This window comes from Heloderma suspectum, chromosome 4 (genome assembly GCF_057233095.1).
Source record: "Heloderma suspectum isolate Gila_16-S chromosome 4, 16-S_ref, whole genome shotgun sequence".
NCBI classification, from domain to species: domain Eukaryota; kingdom Metazoa; phylum Chordata; class Lepidosauria; order Squamata; family Helodermatidae; genus Heloderma; species Heloderma suspectum.
The window spans coordinates 174,495,909-174,520,353 of record NC_139461.1 but is presented as its reverse complement, the minus strand read 5'-3'; the positions used below and the strand labels follow the sequence as shown (position 1 = coordinate 174,520,353).

Sequence of the window (24,445 nt, the reverse complement as noted above, 5' to 3'; positions counted from 1 at the left end):
CTTTCCACCGAAAAAGAAGGAGAAAGGGGGATGGGGGGAGCAAGAGCTGGAAATATTTATTTTGAACTTCATATTGGAAAGCCTGAATTTCATATCTGGGTAGCCTGAATTTCTGCAGATTCTTAGGGCTGCTGGTGATTTAAGTGATCTAGAGCCCGTTGCAATCACCAGATCACTTTTTTCTGCTTTTCTGAACCTTCTGGCTCAAATGCCAAGTCCAAGAACCAAAGGAGGGACATGTGTGTACAGGAGAGAATCGCACGCACACATGATCTTTTCACTGGGGTGGCAAAAATAGCAAGCCAAGCTCCAGCTGTCTCTTGTTTGGATCTCAGCCCAAGTCTCTCTATCAAGGAGCCCATGTTCCTAGGGGCTGGGTTCCATCCAGAGTCTGTTGCGTAATCGGTTGCTGATGTCACCTGCACCTGGTTAAGTTTCCGATGACAAACTTCATTGAGCCTGGTGTATTGGTATCAGATTCACAACTTGTTATATTTAACCGCAAATGTAAAGTCTTAAAAACCAGCAAAAGCAAACTTGCATTTGCAAACATGTGTACTGACCATTTAGGAGCCAGGATTGACTGTTGCTCCCTGCTGAATGTACTGTCAGTTGTAAACCTGTGTTTGCCATTGTACAATGTGTGGTCACTGTGGAACAGAGGGAGCTGCCTAATAACAAATCAGGCTGTCTATCCAGCTAGCCCAGTTTTGTCTCCTCTGACTGGCAGTGGCTCTCCAGGGTCTCAGGCAGACACGGGTCTTTCCCCACTGCCTGCTACCTGGTCCTTTTTCTACCTGGAGATGCCGGGGATTGAACCTGGGACCTTCTGCATGCAAAGCAGGTGCTCTGCCACTGAGCTACGGCCCCTCCTTGTGAAGAGGGCTTAAGACACATCATTTTCCATTTAAGTCGTTGGTCGAGACACTGATATGAGCTTAGGAGAGGGTTTGCTTTCTTCATAACTGCCTCGGCCGAGACTCATTTGGGGCATCACTATGTTAGTGGTAGTAGGGGGACATGTTGCGAAACAATTTCTTCAGAGAGACATTTGTTAGGAGAGTGAAGGTCCTTAGCAGGGTTGCCTTTAGCTTGGGGGTTCTGAATTTTTATCTGTTCTGCTGGCTTCTGAGGGCTTGTTCACTTTTTCAAGACTGTCCCGTTGGCAGCTCAGTTAGCTGTGCTTGCTCTCTTCCTCTTAATCTGGCTGCTCCTGAAGTCAGGGTAAAGTCAGCATGGCTGCACGGTCACACTGAGAGGGAGTCCCTGTCTTCCTTTTAAGAAATTATTAAACACTCATCCCCTGCCCCCCACCTCTCCAGTTCCTGCTTCATGATTATCTATTTTGATTCCTTTTATACCTAGCGTAATTACTGTATAGGTGTTTCCTTCTTCCATATACACCCACCCATCAAATGCAAAGCCCCTCCCTCCCTCCCTCCCTTCACTCCTGCTTTTTAGCTAGATTATGAGCTGATTAGCAGACACCTATTTATTTTACTCATGTGCAGTGCCTAGTATATTTCTGTAAACAACAGATGATTGTGATGATGCTTGCTTTCACCCCCTGACAATTAACTAAATGAGATGGGACATCCAGCATCCTGTATTGTACTGATCAGGAGGGATTAGCTTGAGGTGGGTTGGAGATCTGCCTCCAGGACCAATCCAAAACACAGTCTGAAAGAGGTCAGGGAAAATTCCCATGGCAACCGGCTTTGCTTCATCAGGAGGGCCCACCCTACATGTCGACCCTTCTCTTTTTATCCCCAGACATTCAGATGTACATCTGCAACAGAGAACATTATGGTTACCTCCCTGTGCCCTTGAAACCTCACCAGACACTGGAGGACGACACTGATACTGTAGTTCATGTGCTGATTGAGGCAATGAGTAAGTAATGTGTTTGGCATCACACATCATAGCACTTGCAAGGAAGATTCCTGTAAGCAGCAGCCGTTTTGAATTATGGCCTTTCAGGTACCTCTCCCACATGTGTCACTGCTTAGCTAACTTGTGAGCCTCTATTTCAAGGAAGGGGCTATGAGTTGATTTTAGAGCTGAATTGATTCAAACTCTGTAATAGCTGCTATTTAATTAATTTTTTTATTTTCTTTACATGTTTATATTTTAATTGCTAATTAGTTTTTAGAAGGATTAAAAAAAAATCTTTGTGTACCATTTTGAGCTTGATCAGATTGAAATCAAGAAAATAAATAAATATTTCTATATTATAGCACAGAGCTCTCTGACTTGGCACTGGCAAGGCCGGGCTGAGGCCCCCGCCAAGCTATTTTTGCACCTTATATAAGCCTATGGAATGATTCCTCATAGGCTTGTATGGGGAGTGAAAAAGCCCCCTTGGCAAAAAAACAGCTGGAGGGGGGCAAAGTGCATCCCCCACCAAGGACCCTTGGGGCAACAGGGTCTGGTGGGGGTGGACTGCCTCCTTCCAGAAATGAGCATTTCCACTTGGCTTGGCTTGCCCCAGAAGTGCTGAATTGCTATTGTGCAAGTGGTGGGGTCCTCTTCACAATGGAATTGGAGGGGTGTAAGAGAATTGGAGGGGCGTAAACACCCCATTGGATTCTGCTCTATGGCTGCTACCCTATACACACTTATGTGGGAGCTAACCTAAGCACAGTTGGACTTGCTTCTTACTAAACATGAATATGGGCCAGCCTGCGAGGAAGTTGCCCAGCGGAGTGAACAGCTGAGATTTCACAGAACAGTTGAGCACAGCCTTCCTTCTCAGTTGAGCAACTTCAAGGATTTCTTTTATTAACATATTACAATGGCTGTTTCTCACCTCTTCCAGTTGACCGTCCTCCAGTCGAACCTTCGGAGTATGTCACAGTTCCTCCAAAGCACCCAGACAAGATAGGCTTTGACGAGGTAATAGGAGGCTTGTCTGCCTTAGCACGCCAACTTTTGTGAGAGTGAAAAGGGACAGGAAAGCCCAATAGGACCTTGAAGCAGTCATTCCTATAAATGAACTGGTTTTAGGCATGGGATAGGGGGCACAGCTGGGGGGGGGGATTTTTGGCAAGAATTGATGAGTGCAGGAGAGGTTAAAGGTGATTTGCTCCTGCCTGCCAATACTCACCTGCAATTATCTTCTATTAGTACCATCTCTAGTTATATCCACCCAGTTATAGCCAAGGCCTTATGGACACAACAGTTCTGTAGAATACAAAGATCATGGTATTAGGTCCAGAATTTAGTTTTTCTGTCTGTCTGTCTCAATCTCTCTCTCTCTCTCTCTCTCTCTCTGTGTGTGTGTGTGTGTGTGTGTGTGTGTGTAAATATATGTAAAAGACTATCAAGTTTCTAGCCCCTGTCACTCAGAAGATAGGTTTGAAAGTGTAGCTATAACTAGATGAATTTCCCTGCTGAGTGGGGTGGGAAAACTTATCGGAGAGGAGACGTACGGCTGTTGCTTTCAACAGTAGCAGTCACATGTGTGTCATAATATCTAATTCCAGCCTGTTTGGGCAAAGCCTGGTGCAATCTTGGAAGCCTGGATGGGTGCCTGAATAAGATTTCTAGTAGATGGAGGTGGGACTTCAGGGCCCTTCTGTGTATGTATGTCTGTATGTATTTTTAACATGGCTGTACTGTTCCTTCAATACCAAGGGAGATCCCAAGGTGGTACACATGAAATTATACAACAATATAACAACAGTAAAGTTTAAAAGAGGCATTGGAAACTATAAAACCACCAAACAAAGAAACAATCAATCCTACACTGGCATGAGGGCATTTATTTATTATTTATGCATTTGTTACATTTGTTTTCCTCCAAGGAGCCCATGGTCATGTACATGGTCTTCCTTTCTCTCAATTTTATCCTCACAACAACCCTGTGAGGGAGGTTTGGCTGAGAATCCATGACTGGCCCAAAGTCACTCAGTGAGCTTCGTGGCTAGGTGGGGAATAGAATCCAGGTCTCTTGAGTCCCAGTCCACCGCTCTCGCCACTACATCACACTGGCTCCCTCCTAAAACCATGCAAAGAACACAGGAGAGCAAAGCAGTGGCTCTCCCTTCTTCTGCTGCAATGACGAAGCATCCAGGCGCAGTGGTCTCCCCAAATCCAAGTGGATCAGTGAGAGTCTGCTGCTTGAGGGGGCCTTCAGCGTAGCCGGGGGATGGCTGATGGGGAAGAAAGGTACCACCTGCCTCAGATTGCTGTTCCTCCTGGGAGCCCTTGCACTGCTTTTCTAGGTGCCCCACATACTCCTGAAGTGGGGACGGTTTGCGTGCCACTGACATAGGAAAGCACCACATAGAAAGGGATGGATTAAGAGATGCTCGGGGACTTCTTATGTGCATTGGATAAACAGTTCTCAACATAGGACTGTGCTTTGCCTTTCTGGCTAGGGACTAATTCAGGGGGTGGCGCCACCCAAACCTGTGCCAAACTGTTGGCACTTGTTCTGAATCTGAAGCGGTCAGGTTCCTAGCTTGGCTAGCTCTGTGGTATCTCCGTTTACATGGCTTGTGTAACAAAACGTAAGGACACTGCCTGGTTGTGTCGCTATGTTCGGAGCCTGTCCCGTCTGTCTGACTTATATTTTTAAGCTGTGCTGCCGCTGCTCTGCGGCTGCACTCTATTTGCCAGCCTTATTTATTTGTGTCACATTTGGAGGAAGTACTGGAGCACACGCTGGGCTTATATTTGCCTGCTTCTGCTTCCCGTGCCTCAAGGCCGCACTTGTTCTTGTGTGCCTTTGGCCAGGTGTGCGTCCCAAGGAACCTGCACACACGGGCTCAGTGATGCTCTTGGCTCGACAGGCTACAGTTGTAATGTAGTTGACTTGGGCAAGGTGGCAAAGTTTTTTCCACACACTATTTACTAGTCTGCGTTTTTTAAATCTTGGAATATACCTAGAGTTCAGACAAGCTATCTGCCAATGAGTTTATAGTGCAAACACAAGACAACGATAATTTGCACGTGCGTGCGTGCATAATGTAGCATTATCTACTCTTCTCCACAATTCTTTGGGTTCCAAGCAGCTTTTTTTCCTTCAAATTTTCTATTACATGGAGGTTGAATGGTCAGGGTTTCCTCCCCAGCACCCTTCAGATGGTGATTATATTTTATTGTCAGGTGTCAATCAATCTTTTTTTTTTTTAATTACCATAATCCTTTCAACCCATTCCCCCCCCCCCTCGCCCACATCTCCTATTTAGATCTGCACTGGAAATTGTGGTTTCTTTCTCTAGATTTTCATGATCAACCTGAAGCGTCGGAAAGACAGGCGGGATCGGATGCTGCGGACTTTGTACGAGCAAGAAATTGCAGTTAAGCTAGTGGAAGCCGTGGACGGAAAGTGAGTTATTTGTTGTGTTTGTAGATGTGCTGCCTCTTGTGAGGTTCCAAAACTGCCTGATGCAGAGATTGAGCTCGCTACCTTGACAACCTTGGTGAATTATTTTTGATGCCATGAATTCGATCTAATGCAGATGGAGTATGGGATTAAGATTGCATTTTTGCCTCGGAACACTTGTATATGGGAGAAATAAAGGTTTCCCTGAGCCAAATTCTCCAAGTCAGGGGCAATGGACTTCTGTCGTCACCCTCTAATACTATGGCTGGGTCCTATGCATGTCACAAAATGAGGAGGGAATAACTGGGTTCGGATGATCAGTGGGGGAAACAACACAGTATGGGTGGTTTCCCCCGTGCATGCTGGTCATGCAACCAGCATTTACCTAATTACCCATGTCATGTCGTGGGTTGCTGTGTCATCTGAATCCACTGCATGGTGCAACGCAGCAGGGGTAGCTTCTTACCTACCCTACAACCCATAGCTTGCAGTAGAGATTGTGGGGTGGATGAGAAGCCACTCCTGCCATGCAATGGGTTCTGATGGCATGGCAAGCCCCGATGCAGTGTGGGTAATTAGGGAAACCCCGGTCACGTGACCAGCATACGCAGGGGTGGGGGAAAGAACCCATACTACGTTGTTTCTCCTGCTGATTGTCCAAACGCAGCCAATGAGTTGTTAAAATGGACTGTACCACTTCAGACTGCAGGTGTGGGGTTTACCTTTTAAAAGCTCATCCATGTTAAAAACAACAACAACACAATGTTGCAAGGGAAAAAGGGTAGCCATCCCTTCACCAGGTGTGCTGGATTTCTGTCTTCAGGGAGTTTTTAACATAGGGGTACATTTAAATTCCTGCCTCTCTCTACAGTTTGAGTTAGCGCAATCCATTCTGCCACTGCCTGCATAGCAGGGGGTGGGCAGCTGGTGGTCCTCCTGATGGTGGGCTGCATCATTCCATCGTCCCTCACCTTTGACTTTGCTGGCTAGGTCGGATGGGAGTTGCTGTCCAACAACATCTGGAGGGCCACAAGTTGCCCATCCTGGAAGGATAGACTGGGTCCAAGTACTGAGCCCTTTCTTTGCCTCCTGAAAAGCTGGGGAGATGATCTGAACTCTTGCTTCTTGCAGGGCACTGAATACGAGCCAGCTGAAAGCACTCAACATAGACATGCTCCCTGGATACCGGGATCCTTATTCCTCCAGGGTGCTGACCAGAGGGGAGATTGGATGTTTTCTTAGCCATTACTATATCTGGAAGGAGGTGATGTACATCTCTGCTTTTCTTGATTTTTTATTATACTGGGATGCATAGGGGATGCCCTGTGTTTTGCTTTTGCGCCCACAGCCTGGCTGGATGGGAGTGGTGGGTTATACCCTCTTTTCTGGGCCCGGTAGAAGGCTCTCAGTGACTGAAGGCTAGGCCATGGTCCCTTGGAAGAAGAGCATGCCTATCGTTCCAGATAAGTTCTTCCTGAGATTAAAACAACAACAACCATAGATTGGCACAGAGTTTGGGGGAGTCTCGCCTAGATAGATATGGTGATAGCCAGTAATTCAGATGATTTAAACAGGTTTAGACAGACTCATAGATCATTGTTGTAACAACATCTATCAGCCACTCCAGCAAACTGGCCCCTCCATGTTCAGGGGCAGTACACCCCTGAATACCAGGTGCTATGGATAAACAAGGGAAGAGTAGAAGTGTTGCCTTCAAGCCCTGTTTGTGGACTTTCCAGAAACATCTGGGTGGCCACTCTTGGCAACAGGATGGTGTACAAGGTGGACCCCTCAATTAGATCCAGCAAGGCTGTTCTTATGGTGCAGTGACTCGATATGCTTTCCTTCCTTTCTTTCCTAAGAGCATTATTTTATCTTTCATTTTAAGAGTCTTTTAAAAAAAGGTTATGACTATCGGCTAATTAGGATGTTGAGTTCATCTGTCTTTTAATTATTTATTTATAACCTTCTGGGAAACTTAGGAGGGGTCCTCAGGTGTGCTCACAAGAGCTGTCAGCTCTGATACTGAAGCTGCTTTTCCGCTTGAAAGGTGCTCGAGGTGGTGCCCATACTCGTAACCCAGTTCCTATGGGATGTGTAGCAGCAAATGGGCCAGGTTCTTTAATGAGCTTCCGCCGCACATTGAAAACTTGGTTGTTCAGGCAGACATTTGGGGTGGGTTAGGGTATTTTTAGAAATACGATGTTTTAATGTGTAATTTTACTGGTTTAAACTGTTTGTACTGCTGTACATCACCTAGAGTGGCCAGGTGATCAGCCAGATGGGTGATTAAGAAATGTAATAAATAAGTAATAAATAAATAAAAAGGTCCAAAATGGGGACTAAAAGCCTCTGTCTAAATGTGTGTGAATTAGACAAAAATGGTAAGACTCGGTTTAGAATAATCTTACAAAGTTTAGCTATTTTCTTACATTTACTTCAGATTATGATTTAGTTCTGCTAACAACAACATATATCAGTTCCATTTACTGCAAGTTCCTAATTCAGGAGGAAAAGTGATCTATGGGACTGCAACCCAATTAAAGAAATGTTGATTAAATCTGCATATGGGTAAAAGCAATATTTCTGAAGTAAGAAACACACTTCTCTTGTTTTTAGATTATCATTTTGTGTGTGAGAGATGGACTAATGTCTCCTTTAAGATGGTGCACTTTTAATAAATACTTGTATTAAAAGTAATATCTATACAGATATTTTTAATATATTCCTCCTGACTAATCAGGGACGTCTTTTAATTGAGTGTTCTAATCAGTTACAATGGCTCCAAAGTTTAATAAATTAAACTTTGATGAATAACATTTTATTAATAATTGTTTTATTGTGTGCTCTTTGGTTTTAATTTTTGTGAACCACCCAGAGAGCTTTGGCTATTGGGCGGTATAGAAATGAAATGAAATGAATGAATGAATAAATACATAAATAAATAACGTATGCAATTATTCTATGACATAAATCTAAAACAGGCTACCATCTCTAGTACAAAGTCTAAATAATCCATGAGGGAAGATGGAAGCCATCTCTATCTATCGATTGATAGATATCTAAAAATAAATCCCAAATGTTATAATTCCAAATTTTGTCCTGATAGCAGTGTTTACAGCCAATTGTTGTTGTGGAATTCAGGCAACTATAGATTATAGTCAAGCAGCTAAGAGAAGCTTTCCCCAGAGAATTATTAGATGATTAATGATCGCACCGACGTTACTTGCTTTCTCATAAGAAATCTTATCTATTAGCATCAGATAAGTTGAGGGTATCCTTCAGTTGTCAGAGATGGTCCAATAAAACTCACACCGTACAGACTCAGAGCCCCCGGAAAAGAAGTTTTAACTGTTACCCATCTTGAAAATTCTACCTTCTTGGCCCTTGGACAGAGTCTTCTGCCAGGTGGGCTTGCTGGAAACTCATAGACCCTTAAATATTCATTAAAATATAGTGTTTTGATGACTAGGTGATTTGTAGCTACAAGCATTTGGCTTTGGTCCTGCTTCTGGTGCTTCTTCTTCCTCCTGGCTGTCCCACAGCAGGTGACGCAACTTCAGGTACCACGAGTAAAGCCAATTCTAGTGACTTTTAACAAACTGTTTCTTTAAGGTGGTGAACAGGGAGATGGAGAAGACCCTGGTTATTGAAGACGATGTGCGCTTTGAGCATCAGTTCAAGAAGAAACTCACCAAGTTAATGGATGATATTGAGAGAGCCCAGCTTGACTGGGAGCTCATGTAAGTAACCATCCAGCTCATCTCACCTGCTGAAGGTCTCCCTTCTGGGAAACTTGGGAGTGGTCCTCAAGTGTGCCCACAAGAGCTGTCAGCCCTGATACTGAAGTAGCAGAGAAGCAAATCAGAATGCCAAGGAATAGCCTTGGCATTCTGATTTCATCTGTAAGGCCAACCACCTGCTTACTTGATCCTTGCCCATCTTGGCTCATTATGGGCTGCAGAGAGAGACTGGGTGAGGGGATCAGGGCAGTGGTGAACGCCTCCCTTGAGGAGGGAGTGATGCCATCAGCCCTCAAGGAGGCAGTGATAAGACCGCTCTTAAAGAAGCCCTCCTTGGATCCCCAAGTTCTGAACAACTTTCGCTCAGTCTCGAATCTGCCATTTTGGGGCAAGGTGATTGAGCAGGTGGTGACGATGCAGTTGAAGGCACACTTGGAAGAAACCGATTATCTAGACCCATTTCAGTCAGGCTTCAGGCTTGGGCATGGGACAGAAATGGCCTTGGTTGCCTTGGTGGATGAGATGAGGAGGGCTCTGGATAGGGGTGAATGCTCCTTCCTTGTTCTCCTCGACCTCTCAGCGGCTTTTGATACCGTTGACCACGGTATCCTCCTGGACTGCCTGGAGGGGTTGGGCATTGGAGACACCATATTGCGGTGGTTCCGGTCCTTCCTCTCCGGCAGGTACCAGAGGGTAGCACTGGGAGAGGAGGTTTCGGACCCATGGCCACTCACTTGTGGGGTGTCACGGGGTTCCATCCTCTCTCCGATGCTATTTAACATCTATGTGAAGCTGCTGGGGGCTATCATCAGGAGGTTTGGGGTGTGGTGTCATCAGTATGCGGATGACACGCAGCTCTACCTCTCGTTCAAATCTTCACCAAGGTTGGCCGTAGAATCCCTGTCCAAATGTCTGGAGACAGTGAGTGGCTGGATGGGGAGTAAGCTGAAGCTGAACCCTGACAAGACCGAGGTACTTTTGGTGGGAGACAAGAGGAGGCTGGGGGATGTTGACCTGGTGTTGAATGGAGTATGGCTACCCTTGAAAGACCAGGTCCGCAGCCTGGGGGTTATTTTGGACTCCCAGCTGTCCATGGAGGCTCAGGTGTCAGCTGTGAGCCGGACAGTGCTGTATCAACTCCATCTGATACGGCGGCTGCGCCCCTTCCTTCCCGACCATCTGCTCCCATCAGTAGTACATGCCCTGGTCTCCTCTCGTTTAGACTACTGTAATGCGCTCTACATGGGGTTACCTTTGAAGACGGTTCGGAAGCTGCAGCTGGTACAGAACGCGGCGGCTCGCCTGATTAAAGGCAGCCGCCGGCGAGATCACATCACTCCAGTGCTGAAGGAGTTGCACTGGTTACTAGGTGTTTTCTGGGCCAAATTCAAGATGTTGGTTTTGACCTTTAAAACCCTATATGGTTCCGGCCCAGCCTATCTTAAGGAGCGCCTCCAGCAACACCAGACAGGCGGCTTAACAAGATCAGCCTCGGATGGCCTTCTCTCTGTCCCATCAGCCAGGACAGCTAGACTGGTGGGGACGAGGGAGAGGGCCTTTTCTGTGGTGGCCCCCAGTCTGTGGAACTCCCTCCTTAAGGAACTCCGTCATGCCCCCCTCTTTAATGAGCTTCCATCATGCATTAAAAACGTGGTTGTTCAGGCAGGCATTTGGGGTGGGTTAGGGTATTTTAGAAAACGTTTTTATTGTATAATTTTATTGTTTTAAACTGTTTTATTATACGTTGTACATCGCCCAGAGTGGCTGGGTGACCAGCCAGATGGGCAATTAATAAATTTAATAAATAAATAAATAAATAAATAAATAAATAAAAATAGCCCAGCTCTCATCTTGGAGTCTAAATGAGAGGAGACCAGTGGAGAAATGGAAGGCTTGGGGATGAAATGGGGGTGGGGAGGTTTCAGTGAGATGGCTCCAACATGTACTCTGAAAATGGTTTATGTTTGGCCTGAATGTAGTCAGCAAAGGATCAATGCATCTTGGGAACATTGTCCAACTTGATTGGTTTTCCTGTGCAAACGATGAAAACAACTATAAAATGTAGTAAATGAATTCTATTGCATTGAGAGGAGGGTGAGATTAAGGCCTTGATGGAAAGCATTTTAATAAAAGGAAATCGTGACTCCTTTTAAAGATGTATCAGGTTCCCCCATGTGTCCTGGTCACCAGAAATCTGCAGTTGCTCAGGATTCCAGCATAACAAACCACTATAGCTTAAAACAATCTTGATAAACTCTGTCTGTCTGTCTGTCTCTCTCTCTGGCATCTGGCACTCAAGCGAATCTGGCACGCTTTGGGGGTTGATGGGTACAGAAACTCCCCAGAGAAGAAATGAGGATTCCATAGCAAAACCAGAGAGGAGAGGCAAAGATGTTTGAGGTTGAAACCATTGGCTTTGAGCTAGTTTACATTAGATCATGGGTGGGCAACTTCTCCCCCCCAAACTCACTGGCAGTTGCACCCCACCCTGCCTAATTTGTCACTGTGGCCAACAAATTTGCCAGAATGGCAGCAAAAATCACAGCAATTTTGCAGGGAAACAAGGCGCATGGGGAGTGCACACCTTGATTCCAGGTAGTCATGCTTCTGGAAGGCTTCCGGGAGCGTGATTCTGCTTTCCAGTTTTTACACCTCTGTGGCAAATTTGCATTATTTTTGAACATTTTCCCACTAAACGTGCAATTTTGTGTTCATTTTACCTTAAAATACACTTTTGTGTCTGCATTTTATCCAAAATTACACATCTTTGTGTGGATTTTAACTGAAAATACACATTTTTATATGCACGTGGTACTTTTTTGAGACAAGAACTGCATTGCCAAATTTGGGGAAAAGTGCGAAAACAGAAGGATAACTGCATTCTGATCCACCGAACAGTCCAGAAAGTGTGAATCAGGTCTGCTCACTTAAAATGTGCACCAAAGGAAATCCTCAAACATCCCTACAGTGTGCCCAATTACTTGCCACCGGTGAAGGTTGATTGGAAAGAGGCAGAGCAGTTGAGCCATACAGAGATGAACCAGACAGCCTCTTCTGGGTAGGACTGTTGGGCTCACAAGAAGCTTTGTTTATTGTGGCACACAGTTTGGGAGTTACTGACTGATCCCCATGTTGGCCTTTGCTAGCTAGTGAGGCCAAGCTCCTGGATCCTGTTTAAAGGGAGCTTGTCTTTGTTTTGAGTTTTCTTTGGAATGTTTAAAGCAGAATCTCATGCACGCACACCTTTTGCGTGCACTTGCATTAATTGTGCGTGCTCAGCTATTTGTTTCTTGGATCTACTTCTTGGTTTTGGAAAGTAACCCCAGAGTAACTTGCATGGAGCTCCCAGTGGTCTCCCAGCCAGGCGCTGATGGGGTTCATGTGCTTAGACCGAGCAGGTGCTGCAGCCTTAGGTGTTTTCAGACCATTCGCTGTGACACACACACGAATGGAGCGTCATTGACATTGCACAACTGTCTGTCTTTTCTTTCTAGATACATTGGCCGGAAACGGATGCAGGTGGAGCGCCCTGAAAAGGCTGTCCCTAACATTATGAACCTTGTGGAAGCCGATTACTCTTATTGGACACTGGGCTATGCAATCTCTTTGCAAGGCGCTCAGAAGCTGATCGGAGCTCAGCCTTTTGGCAAGATGTTGCCTGTAGACGAATTCCTGCCGGTCATGTACAACAAGCACCCGGTGTAAGTTATTTCCCCTGGTTATGTTCTTAGCTTGCATTGGGCTGGAAGTGAGGTTTGTACCATGCTGCGTGCGACATAGCAAGGTGGCTGCATTTATGTTCTTATCTTATCTTATCTTATCTTATCTTATCTTATCTTATCTTATCTTAAGCTGCTTCTTAATGCCCAACTGGAGCAACCCAGAGCTTGAACATCACTCCATCTCTCGCTAGTATTTCTTAGATTGTCTGCTCAAGAGCCCTCTCTGAGGAGGCGGCTGCGACTATTTTGGAAGTGACCTAGTGGATAAGGAATGGGGGCTGTTTGAGGAAAAGGGAGAACCAAGGAGACCAATGGGAAGAAAGGGGGAAAAGGCACCAGTATCGTGGCAGGGTGAGGGAACATGTCACAACGGAGTTTTAGTCAAGGCACACTGGAGAGTTTTAAAGGCAGCACTTAGAAATGAGGTGTGGAGAGCAATGGGGTTTCTATGCAGATGAGAGTGGGGTATATTTGGTATGATCCTTTTGATTCCTTTTAATTTGACAACATCCTTTACACTAACAATGTTTGCTTATTTTTTAAAAATGATAAGCTAAAGGGAGGTGAGCGACGACACGGGAAAGGGTCTTCTCAGGGTTGTGCCCTAATTTGTGGGATGCTCTCCCTAGGGGAGCTCGCCTGGTGCCTACTCTATGTTTTCAGCATGAGGTGAAGACCCTTTAATTTCCCCAGGTCTTTTAACTCCACCCTTGTTTTTTGCTTGTTTGTTTGATGCTACTTCTACCTGTTGCTCAGCTTTTATTATTGATTCTGTATGTAATTTTTATCTTGTGAACCACCCTGGGGGCATTTTATGTTGAAAGTTGACATATAAATTGTAGAAAGTAAATAAAATAAATTCTCACAACAGCTTTGTACAGTAAGTCAGTATAATTATACCCACATAATTGGGGTGGAAGAGGGCTGAGAGATTGCGCCTTGCCTAAAGAACTTGTGAGTTCACGGCAGAGGTGATATATGAATGAGGAATGTTCTGCAGAACAATTCCATCCCTTACCCCTGGTGTGGAGAATGTGGATAGGGAGATATTTTTCTCCCTGTCTCAAAATACTAGAACCCAGTGGGGTCATCCCATGAAGTTGATTGGTGGGAGATTCATGACAGGTAAAAGGAAGGACTTCTTCACACAGCGCATAGTCAGACTATGGAACTCACTACCACAGGATGTGGTGATGGCTGCCAACTTGGATGGCTTTAAAAGGGGGTTAGACAAATTCCTGGAGGAGAAGGCTATCAATGGCTACTAGTCCTGATGGCTCTGTGCTACTTCTAGTGCCAGAGGCAGCGAGCCTATGTACACCAGTTGCTGGGGAACATGGGTGGGAGGGTGCTCTTTCACTCATGCCCTGCTTGTGGGTTGCCCGTCGATAGCCAGTTGGCCACTGTGTGAACAGAATGCTGGACTAGATGGATCTTGGGTCTGATCCAGCATGGCTCTTCTTATGTTCTTATGTACCCCGCTTTGCTTGCCCTAGTTGTTATAAAATTTGAACAATATTTTTAAAAATCCACATGGTTTTCAGTTGTAGTGCTAAAATAATTCCTTTCCTGTCTATGGCCATGTTGATGTTGGTTTCCTCTTCTTTTTAGTGCCACGTACATGGAATACTATGAACCTAGAGACTTGAAAGCTTTCTCTGCAGAGCCTCTGTTGATTTATCCAACCCACTACACCGGGCAGCCAGGTTACCTCAGTGATACCGAGACATCCACAATCTGGGACAATGAGACTGTGGCCACTGACTGGGACAGAACACTGTCTCGAAAATCACGGCAGCAGGGTCAGATCCACACAGATGCTCAGAACAAGCATGCTCTGCCGCCTCAATCCTCCCTTGATGCATCGTCTTCCAGGGATGAGCTGTGACTGTTCACTTGGCCAAGGGACCCTGAAAACAACGGCAGCAGCAGGACTTGCCTCATGCTCCATCTTCTTTGGCCTAGGATCTTCCAAAGATATTTATGTGCTGTCTTAATTGGCAAACGCAGTCAATTTCATCTGACTGACTTTAGCTAAACAGGTGTCTCTTGTTTTGTAGGGGGAGTTGTTGAACCTGACTGCGTCAGGCTGGCAGCCTTCTAAGAAATTGACAGTAGGCCACTTATGGGTTTGGACCATAGAAATCTCTGTTGAGCTGCTGGAGGACTCTACAGGGTAGTGAGTTTACACTCAGAAAGGACAAAGGTTCCTTGAATGATGTCTTTCTACAGTTCCTCGTGTAGAATTACTGTATTTATAAAGATTAATATATACAGGGTTAGGCAAGGTCTACAGGCCCTTCTGTGTTAATTATTGGTCTGCTGTTGCATTACAGGAATTGTTGCTGGCTTTGGGTTTTGTTAACCGTGTTCTCTGAGAAAAGTTGTAAGGGGAAGGAGAGCTTCTTCCAAAGCGTTACTGTCAAAAATTGTTTCACATCTCTAACTAGTAATGACTTCAGTGGATTTCTATTTTGTCCATCATGGGAGTCATTAATCATGCCAATATCTTGGCTCACCTCTTGGTCATAAGTACAGGGACTAGTTATTATTAAGAATTTCTAGAACAACTCCCAATTTGCAAAATCCTTTGTAGTCCTAAATCTTCTTCACCCTCGCCTCACAGCCTCATGAAGGCTAGTCCCTATTATTCCCATTTTATAGATGGAGAACTGATGGTTGAGATGCTTTGGGCTAGATCACCCATCTTCAGCAGCGGTTTGTATGTGTGAATGAGCTGTTACAGATTAAATCCCAGAGGTAGAACTTGCTTGTTGATGGAGTTTGGTCACACATTCAGCAGGAAGTCATCAAATGACAGACATGATGGCATGTGTAACTGTCTTCTGCTGCAGTTGTGACTCAGCAGGAATTTTAACCCAGGTCTCCCAGATCCAAGATAAATGTATATAAATGAAGCAACCCTTGCTCTGGTTAAGGTCCTGTGGTATTTATTCCCTTCACACTTTATGGCATTTCTCTCCCCCCCCCCCTTCCAGGCTTGGACACAGATGCCTTCTTTTTTTAAAAAAACTGGAATATTTGTCCACCTGTCAGCCAGTTCATCCCATGATTCAGCTCTCATTTAACAGAAACCAGTCTTTATGTTTCTCCCAGTTCATTTAGACAAAACAGCGAATGTAAACAGCTCATACTACTACTCCAATGTCTTGCTTTATGTGTGTGTTGGGGGGAGGTTGCACAGACATCTTTTGACACTTCTTAACAAATTCATCTCCAATCCCAAGTGAGTGTTTCTAAAAATATATATTCATTCTGTTTAAAGAAAATGGATGAGGCTTTTGATCAGAGCTGATAGCCTCCTTTTTAAAGTCTCCTAGAGAAATCTTGTGGCATCAAGTTTGATCTTATTTTGTCAATTTGATTTAAATGATCTGTGAGCTACTCTGAAGGGCACTTAGTTTTTCACCCTAACATGACGATCAAGCTTATCCATTTTGGGATGAGCTGTAATACGCTCCCTACTGGGTAAGTCTCAGTACATTAAGTCCACATATTTATAAATGCACCATAAAGTCAAGTGGTCATTTACTTCTAGAATTAGGGTTAGCTGATGTCAACTTCAGGGTTGGGTGGAAAAATACTTTCTGCAGCAAAACTTCACAAGAAAAGGACAGAGCAAGTATTTGTGTATGTTTAACCTGCTGTAGATGCTATACACAGGAGTTGTTGTTTTTAGCTGAAATAACTGTAGGATCATATTATGCTCTTTCCTAAAGGGGATATGTTGCTGCTTATCAGCTGGTCTGATAATATATAGCAATGGGTGCAAATCAACTCAGCTGTTGTCACTGTCTTTTATTTGTGACTTTGTTGTGGTGTGGTCTGGAGTCATCTGTCTGGGAAGATCAAAACTGGTTCCTCTTGCTCTCCTCTCTACTTCTAAGGATTAAAGAAACCAGGTAAAACTCCTTTGGTCCTGAGATGGCTCACGGAAGGAGACAGGATCTTGCCAGGGAAGCCAGGGGAAAATACCTAGATGTGGAGGGCAGGTAAGAAATTAGGTCAAACTGCTTTGCTTCTTTTGAGGTTTGTTTGCATCTGTAGTTTCCAAGCTTTCTATTTTTACAGGATCATTTCCACACTGACTAATCTGCAAAGGAAGCCCTATATATCTTTCTGTGGGATGCTGACCGAGACTGTGGGACCTCACCATGGATGCACGTCAGTAGGGATGGGAGAACCAACAGAGGTCGAGCTCATCAAACTTCTCCGCCTTAAAGCGTAGTTCACCTTGTTCTCATTCCCAAATACACGCATCATTACTTTCTTTTCGAATGGGAAAAGTATGCATTTTCAACTGGGGAAAAATGCACATTTTTTAAAAGTAGGTACCCCAAAGCGCACTTTCCCCCATTGATTAAAGTGTGAAAGTGTGTCTTTTTAAAAAATGTGCATTCTAAAGTGTGCCTTTTTTTTTTAAAGGACACATTTTTAGAACGCAATCGTAAGCTCGAGAATGTGCAATCTTTGCTCAAAAAATGCAACTCTGTTTGGGGGTTTTGAGCAGGTATGTTCTGCTGTTTTTTGAACTGAACTGAAATTCCCATACATGTGAACTGAGAGTATGACGTAGAATACACTGAACACCCCCGTGGCTACACATTGTAGCTGCCTTTCAGGAAAGCTTGTCTGCCATTACTGATTCCCTGGAACACAGTTTGAAACCCACTGGAGGACACCAGTATTTAAAACCATTTCAGAAGCTGTTAAAGAATTGTTGATTTGAAGGTTATCCTGAATCTGTCCCGATTTGTTAACATCCAAAAGGATGTTAGCCAGGATTGGCTTCAGAGTTTTTGGGAAGCTCAAACAAGTAGCCAGCAGTGGGCCATCTTAATGGTGAGGGGCAGAAATAATACAGATGTGAGCTAAGAGAGTACTGTCGCACCCCCATGGGACCACTGTTATTTCATGTAAAGTTTTGAGTAATCCTTTAGCAGATTCAGCTGCTAAATTTTCAGCATTGTACGGGAATGCCTCGAATAGTTCTGATACTACATTTCATCACATTTAGCTGCTATAGCTTGGCTATAGTTATGGCACTTGATGTTCTGCAGTGTTTTGCAGGCTGGCATTTTTGCTACATCGTATAGAAATGTAAACCATGTCTGAAATAGGGCAGATAATGACCTCAGAGAGAACAGGAAGGCCCACAGTATATTAGGGCTAGCTAGGCAGAATTGCACCACAGTAAGGGGGTAGGGGGAGGTTTTGTATTTCCTGGTACATCTTTGGGGAGTCGTGAACTTCTTTCTGGGCAAAACATACTCTCAGTTGTACTTGATTTATGCTGTGGCTTTCTTTTTCTCACCCCATTCCATTCATCACAACAGTAGGGGAATGGGAGTGGTTGTCAAATACAGCTTTCTGATATGGTCCATGGTTCTTGTAAATGCAGCAGAGGCTTTTGGAAGGGTAAAAATAAAATGGGGATGCTAAGAACATGGTAGCCCATACCCTCTGTAATATCTTCAGTAGTCAAGTTCTTTAAAGAAAACAGTTCTGTTTTCCTTAACAACGGATATTTCTTAGCACAATGTGTTTTCACTCAATTAATGAGATGTAGAGATTTTCCTAGCCAGCTTCAGGGAGGGGGCGGGATGTGAGTGAAATGTCATGCAGTATATAAAAATAGCTGGTTGTTTGCATTTAGCGATATTTTTGAGAGCTTGATGTTCTTTTGAGCACATTTCATTATTAATTGACCAGCCTTTGGGGGATTGTTGTGAACTTTAATACATTGGGTAAAATCCAACTAAAGTCCTGCTTAGAGTAGACCCATTGAAATGAATGGGATTCCATTCATCATGACTAACTTAAGTCCCATTCATTTCAATGGGTCTACTCTAAGTAGGACCTTAGCTGGATTCTATCTATAGTATGCTATGCTAGCAAATATTATTCGAAAACTCTGAAGGACAGCTTGAGACAGGTTTTTTTTAAAGAGTCATACAGTTTATTTTAGGCTGCCTAATATATGGCAACTGCAAGAGGACAGCTTGTTCCAGGTCCAACTGTACACACTCAATCCAGTCGATAATTGGAGTAAACTTTGATGTGTCTAGTTCACCCCTACCTGCTCTCTGCAACATCTAGCATAATATGTGCTGTGGCATTTATTATCATCACACATTTGTGTGATCACATTGATATGTGTTTCCCCTGCATATCACTGGCTGCCATTGCCACCAGGGAAATGCCATGACAGCAACACCACCAGATTATTTCTGCTAGAGGCTATATTGGAGAAGAAAACTAGACAGACAACTGTCAGTTTTGGCAACACCCATGTATTCAGGGCAGCCTTCCTCAGCCTGGAACCCTCTGGATGTTTTGGACTACAACTCCCATCATCACTCACCATTGATCATGCTGGCTGGGGCTGATGGGCATTGGAGTCCAACACATCTGGGGATACCACACTGGGAGAAAGCTGGTTTAGGGTACTATCTTGTGTGGCTCTTGATTGCCAAATCAATAGGACTTAAGCACAGCTAACTCTGAGCTGGGGTTTAGGCTTGGCTAATTCATGTCTAATATGCTGATTTCATTGGCATTATAAATGGGCCCCTGGCCTAATTGGAGTCCACCAGGAAAAGAGCCTTCACTGTGGTGGCCCCCTACCTATGGAATTCCCTGCCTTTGGAGGTCAGGCAGGCACCAACGTTGTTGTTGCTTTCAGTGCCTCCTGAAAACTTGGTCATTTCAGGAAGCAACATTGTGCTGCTTTCAATGCCTTCTGAAAACATTTCAGGAAGCCTTCCTCAGTTTATTAAATTTGGTTTTATCAGAACTGTTTCTTTTTAAATTGTTTTTAATTTCTTTATCATGGTGTTTTTATTCTTTACCCTGTCTGCTGCTCACCACTCCGAGATCTTTGGATGTGGAGCAGTATACAAATACTGTAAAAAGAGAAAATAAACTAAACTAATTTGTTTTCAACACTCTTGCACTATGAATTTGATGTCTAATATTTACCAGATACAACTGAATATTTGACATCTGTATTTGGATATATAATGATACCTGATTACAGTATGTGATGCTGTGACTTAATACTGATAAGATTTTAATATGGACTGAGCAATCCTAGCACTCTCCAAGGCCTGCTAATTCCCACTCCGCTGGCAGAGAGGAGCTCGCAGGCAGGGGTGTCTGCCCCGGAAGCCCCAGGTACACACACGGAAAGCTCCACAGGTACAAATCTACTGCCAGCAGTAGACTGTAGAAGGCACTGAAATGGCCATGCCGAGAGTAGGGAAGGAGGGTGCCTCCCTTCATCCTGTAAGGGGCACACGGATTAGGCCCACCCTCTACACCAGCCTGGAGCTGGCAAAACTATCCCCCAACCCTGAACAGGACGCAACGGACAGAAATTAGGTATGTGTGTGTGGGGGAACCCAACAGCAGGAAAGAAGGTGAGTCTGCTCCCTGATACACACCTGTCCTAGCCACCATGTGCCAGCAGGGCTTTGGAAGTGGTGGTAGATCCGCCACTGCACACATCCCCAAGGTCTCTTTGGACAGCATTGTCAAAACCGTGGCAATACTGGGATGCTGATCTGCACTGCCATTTAGTATCTGGCCCCTTATTAGACAGAATCAAATCAAGAGCTCCAGTCATTCTAAAACGTTTGAACTTTGATATCATGTCATATTCAAAGCTGAAATCCCACTTTCAAAAATTGGATGGTGGGATTGTGGTGAACGTTGAATATTTACAAGGAGAGGCTGCTGATAAAGATCTAGTGATGAACACGTTAAACTATCTGCTTGTTGGAAAGGGCATTGCTCAGCGCTTAAATGAGACTCTGTTTTTTACACAGCAATTGTTAATAATTCTTGTCTTTGTTTAGAAAGACACTTATCATCACAAGCTTAACAATATAAAAATCTAGCTGATTCTACAGATATGTACAAAGCATGAGTATGTGCACATACTTACACACGCTCACACACACACTGGTCGTGCATTGCTCGTCTTTCACCAGAAAACCAAGAGAATGGATCTTGGTTGTCTGAAAATCCATTCCAACTCTGCATACTTTTAAGGCTCAGTTTTGAATAATCCTTTATCTCCTCTAGGCAATAACATTATGGGGAGTTAAGCATGGTCCAGAATAGAGTGCATTTGAAAGAGAAAGGCGTTTTACATAGTGCAAAGTACATCATCATCTGAGAAGACCAGATTTTTACAAAACACTTCCTGGTAACTTATTGTCAGGGCTGTGTATACACTGCTTAAATTAAATAAAGTTCTGTGGCAGAGTGACCCAAATTCTACAAAAATAAGGCTGAATTTTGTGACCCATATTAAGCAAATAGTCATACTTTCTCTTATTTACAGAACTTACTCTGCTTCAGCTGCAATCCTATGCACACTTTCCTAGAAGGAAGCCCCATGGAACTCAATGGGCCTTACTTCTGAGTAGACGTGGATAGGATTGCACTAAATCTGCTTTTGCTAGAACTTTCAGCCATCCCCTCTGCCTTTGAGATATCGCTAGGCATAACACATACATGCACCTTTGCAACCATAAGGGTCAGAAACTTGCTTTTTGATTATTAAATGAATACTGAGATGTTTAGGATGCTGAAGTCTGCACCCTATCATGTTCCACATTTTTTCTGTGGGTCCGTGGACTTGCAGTTTACACACAGCTCTGACTATGATCTTGCGGCAGGCATGGCTTAAGATATAGGCCAGGATCCAAAGAATTGCAAAAGCACTGCAATGAGCCCAGCTTCAGACTTTTTTCCCCTCCTCAACAGCAACGCCCCCCACTCCCCTACTGCACAGCAACCCAGATGTGAAATGGAAAATTGGGTACTTTGCATGAGCTTAAGTAGCTCTTTGGAACCAGGCCACAGTTCTAGTGCTAGAAATGAAGCAAAACTCCTCCTGTGTGTAACTAAGGCTGCAACTGTAAGCATTCTTACAAGGAAGCAAATCCTATTGATATGGGTAATTGCTTGAATAGTTGCAGTTCTGTTTAATGAGAGGCATTGTGTGGGGGGGACAAGGCTATTACAGTAGCAGTCGGGGTTGGGGGGGGGGGTCGGAGGAAGAGGCTACTGCTGCCCAGTGGTGACCAAGGGGGAAGGCAGCCCCATGCCCATAGCAGCAGGATAAAGGGCAGTAAACAGAGGCAGGGGCACCTACTGGTAAGGGCATGCCCTGCCCTCAGTTTCAGCAGCCTCGTCTTACTAGCTTGCCAGCTGCCACTGGGCTGTTTACAATCCAATGTCGCCATTATGGCTTTAATTTCAACCTTTCCTGTGATTGTGCACCACTGTAGCACATGCTCTCAGGGGATCATTTTGTCACTGAATGTGTGACCCCCACCCCCCAGTTCCCCCAGTCTGCTGGGGCAGAGCTCTAGAGGAGGCTAAATTCTTTATTCCCCTAAGGATGTACCATCTCAGGAAATTATTCAGTGAGTGGATGAATTCTAGGAAAAGGGAAATTCTGCAGGTTTTTAACTGTAAGAAATCCCATAAGGTCTCTGAAATTCTCTGATTCAAGCTACTAAGCATGGGTTTTTGTTTTTTGTTCCTTAGACTGACTATAAAACAGGTAAAATATTGTTTGCTATAATGCCAATATGGCTGAATACAGGTAAATAGGTCCGCACCTAGAAAGGAGTACTCCAAAGAAATATACTTTGATGAAATATACTTTGCCCCCCTCTCTCTCTCTCTCTATATATATATATATGGTGTGTGTGTGTGTGTGTGTGTGCGCGTGCGCGTGTAGTGGCATTGAGAGCAGTAGTGTGCATTTGTGCTGTCGTGCATGAACAAGAGCATTCAGCTGGATCACTTTTGCTTAATGTTCTGGACGAGGGAATGCATTTTTCCAACTTGGATCATGGGACTGGAAAACAGAAATGACATGAAGCTGGACTGCTTGCGGTGGCTCCAAAGACTGGGGGGATTCTAGGAGAATGCTCATCCTCCTTGCTTTCAGCAGCTCTGCTACTTCTCCCAAAGTAGCAGTCTGGCAGGGAGGGAACAGCCCATCAGCCCATCTTCACCATCCTCCTATCAGTGTTATCATTTAGCCAATGGTCAGTCTGACGCTTCTCTCCCTCTTGGAAATTCGGATGGAACTAAAGAGCAATCGTTTCTTCCATTTATAAGAAAATAAATGGAAGGTACCCCAAATTAATACTGGCACAACACAGGATTGAGAGAGTAGCTGAAGAGTCAGTGGGGAGGTTGTACATTTAGGTGCATTGTTCTTTTCCTTCCTGGTAGAAAGTGGCCTTGTATTTTTGGACACTGTGCAAAAAAAAAAAAGGGTGCCTGAAGGCTGCTTTTCCATTCAGGTCCACTTTGTCTGCTGCCTGTATCTAAATGTTTGTCTATTTAAAGACAACGTTCGCTTCGCATTCCCAAAGCTGAATACTGACACATTCATTTCCAAAGACTTTGTAACACTGGATGGCGGCAGGAGCTGTCTTTCAACCCTGTCTCTTTTGTGCTGGCATATCCACTCTCAAAGTGTGATCTTGCTGTTTCTGTTGCTCCAGCACCCCCTCTTGCTGGTCCTGGGGAGAGTCAGGCTAGAGCGGCTCCTCAGTTTCACCTGCCCATCAAGGGAGTTCTTCTTCCGCAGGATGAAGTCGAAGCTCACCTGGCTATTCATGGCATAAAAGACATTGGCGCTGTCTGGGATGACCAGTTCTGCAAAGACAGGAAGCAACGAGGGATGAGAAATGGGGACCTGACCCTCCTCTTTCTTATTACAAGTGCAAACCGAAAGAAATGTTAATGGGGGCTATTGCTGATGCTGATGCTCTTAGCACAGGCTTCATATGAACTGGGCTCATAGTGGAGGGAAATTAATCTAACCAGGAAAATAGTCCAGAGAGTGGGGGTGAGTGAAAGAGAGCTTTTCTACAGGAGTTAATCCGCTGTATCTACTTTCTGTTAGCACTACACGAGGAGCATTTCCTTACCTGCTTTTCCACTACTTAACCTCTAGGTGGCACTGTGGTATAGCAGAATAGCACAAATACACAAGAGGAAATCGCACCTTCTTTCACTTTAGACTAAATGCTGCATTTTCCCTGCTCTAAAAAAACTTGCCGAACGTGCTGGTTAGACACAGAAGCGAAACTTGAGGGTCACAATGTCATCTAAAGAATCCATAAACAACCGTGAGCAGGGAATGATAAGCACACAATAAATGCATCATGCAGAAAAGCCCTGAGAGAGATTTTGACTGGGCAAACCACAAGTGTGTGGAAAGCTTAAACCATTGTGGCCCCACTCCAATTTGTCCTCTTCCCCATGCTTCGATCCTCCTGCATCACTTGTAGGCTTGACCTTCGGTCTTCCCCTGGTGACTCCTGCCCTGCTGCTGGCACTCTGGGCCTTGGCAACCCATCTCTTTTGTCTTGCAGAACTTAACAGAGCCATTGGGAATACAGAGCCAGGCCACCGGTTACAGAATTGCCCTGCTCCTCCTGCTCTCAACCACAAGGGGCAACTAATTGCTAAAGGAGGGAGACCATGAGACACAAGGGATTGAATCGGGGGGGGGGGCGTGGCTCCTGCTTGCCTCTGCTCCCATGGCAGCCTTCTCTGCCTGTCTCTAGAGCAGCCGCCTTCCCCAG

At 44.7% G+C, this 24,445-nt stretch overlaps 2 protein-coding genes across 15 annotated transcripts in view; one reads left to right on the top strand and one right to left on the bottom strand.

Annotated features, from left to right (window-relative positions):
* COLGALT2 (collagen beta(1-O)galactosyltransferase 2) overlaps positions 1-22,153 on the top strand; it is a 76,614-nt gene extending 54,461 nt beyond the window's left edge. Inside the window, exons 7-13 of the mRNA XM_084851358.1 lie at positions 1,774-1,893; positions 2,819-2,895; positions 5,229-5,335; positions 6,464-6,596; positions 8,948-9,075; positions 12,570-12,776; positions 14,409-22,153. Of these exons, the coding sequence (XP_084707484.1) occupies positions 1,774-1,893; positions 2,819-2,895; positions 5,229-5,335; positions 6,464-6,596; positions 8,948-9,075; positions 12,570-12,776; positions 14,409-14,685 (1,049 nt within the window). The 3' untranslated portion in view covers positions 14,686-22,153. The remainder of the gene's footprint in view (positions 1-1,773; positions 1,894-2,818; positions 2,896-5,228; positions 5,336-6,463; positions 6,597-8,947; positions 9,076-12,569; positions 12,777-14,408) is intronic.
* RGL1 (ral guanine nucleotide dissociation stimulator like 1) overlaps positions 20,651-24,445 on the bottom strand; it is a 187,979-nt gene continuing 184,184 nt past the window's right edge. For all 14 annotated transcript variants that reach the window (XM_084851354.1, XM_084851346.1, XM_084851351.1 and 11 more), the window contains one exon: positions 20,651-23,510. In XM_084851354.1, coding sequence (XP_084707480.1) covers positions 23,323-23,510 — 188 coding nt within the window. In that variant the 3' untranslated portion in view covers positions 20,651-23,322. The remainder of the gene's footprint in view (positions 23,511-24,445) is intronic.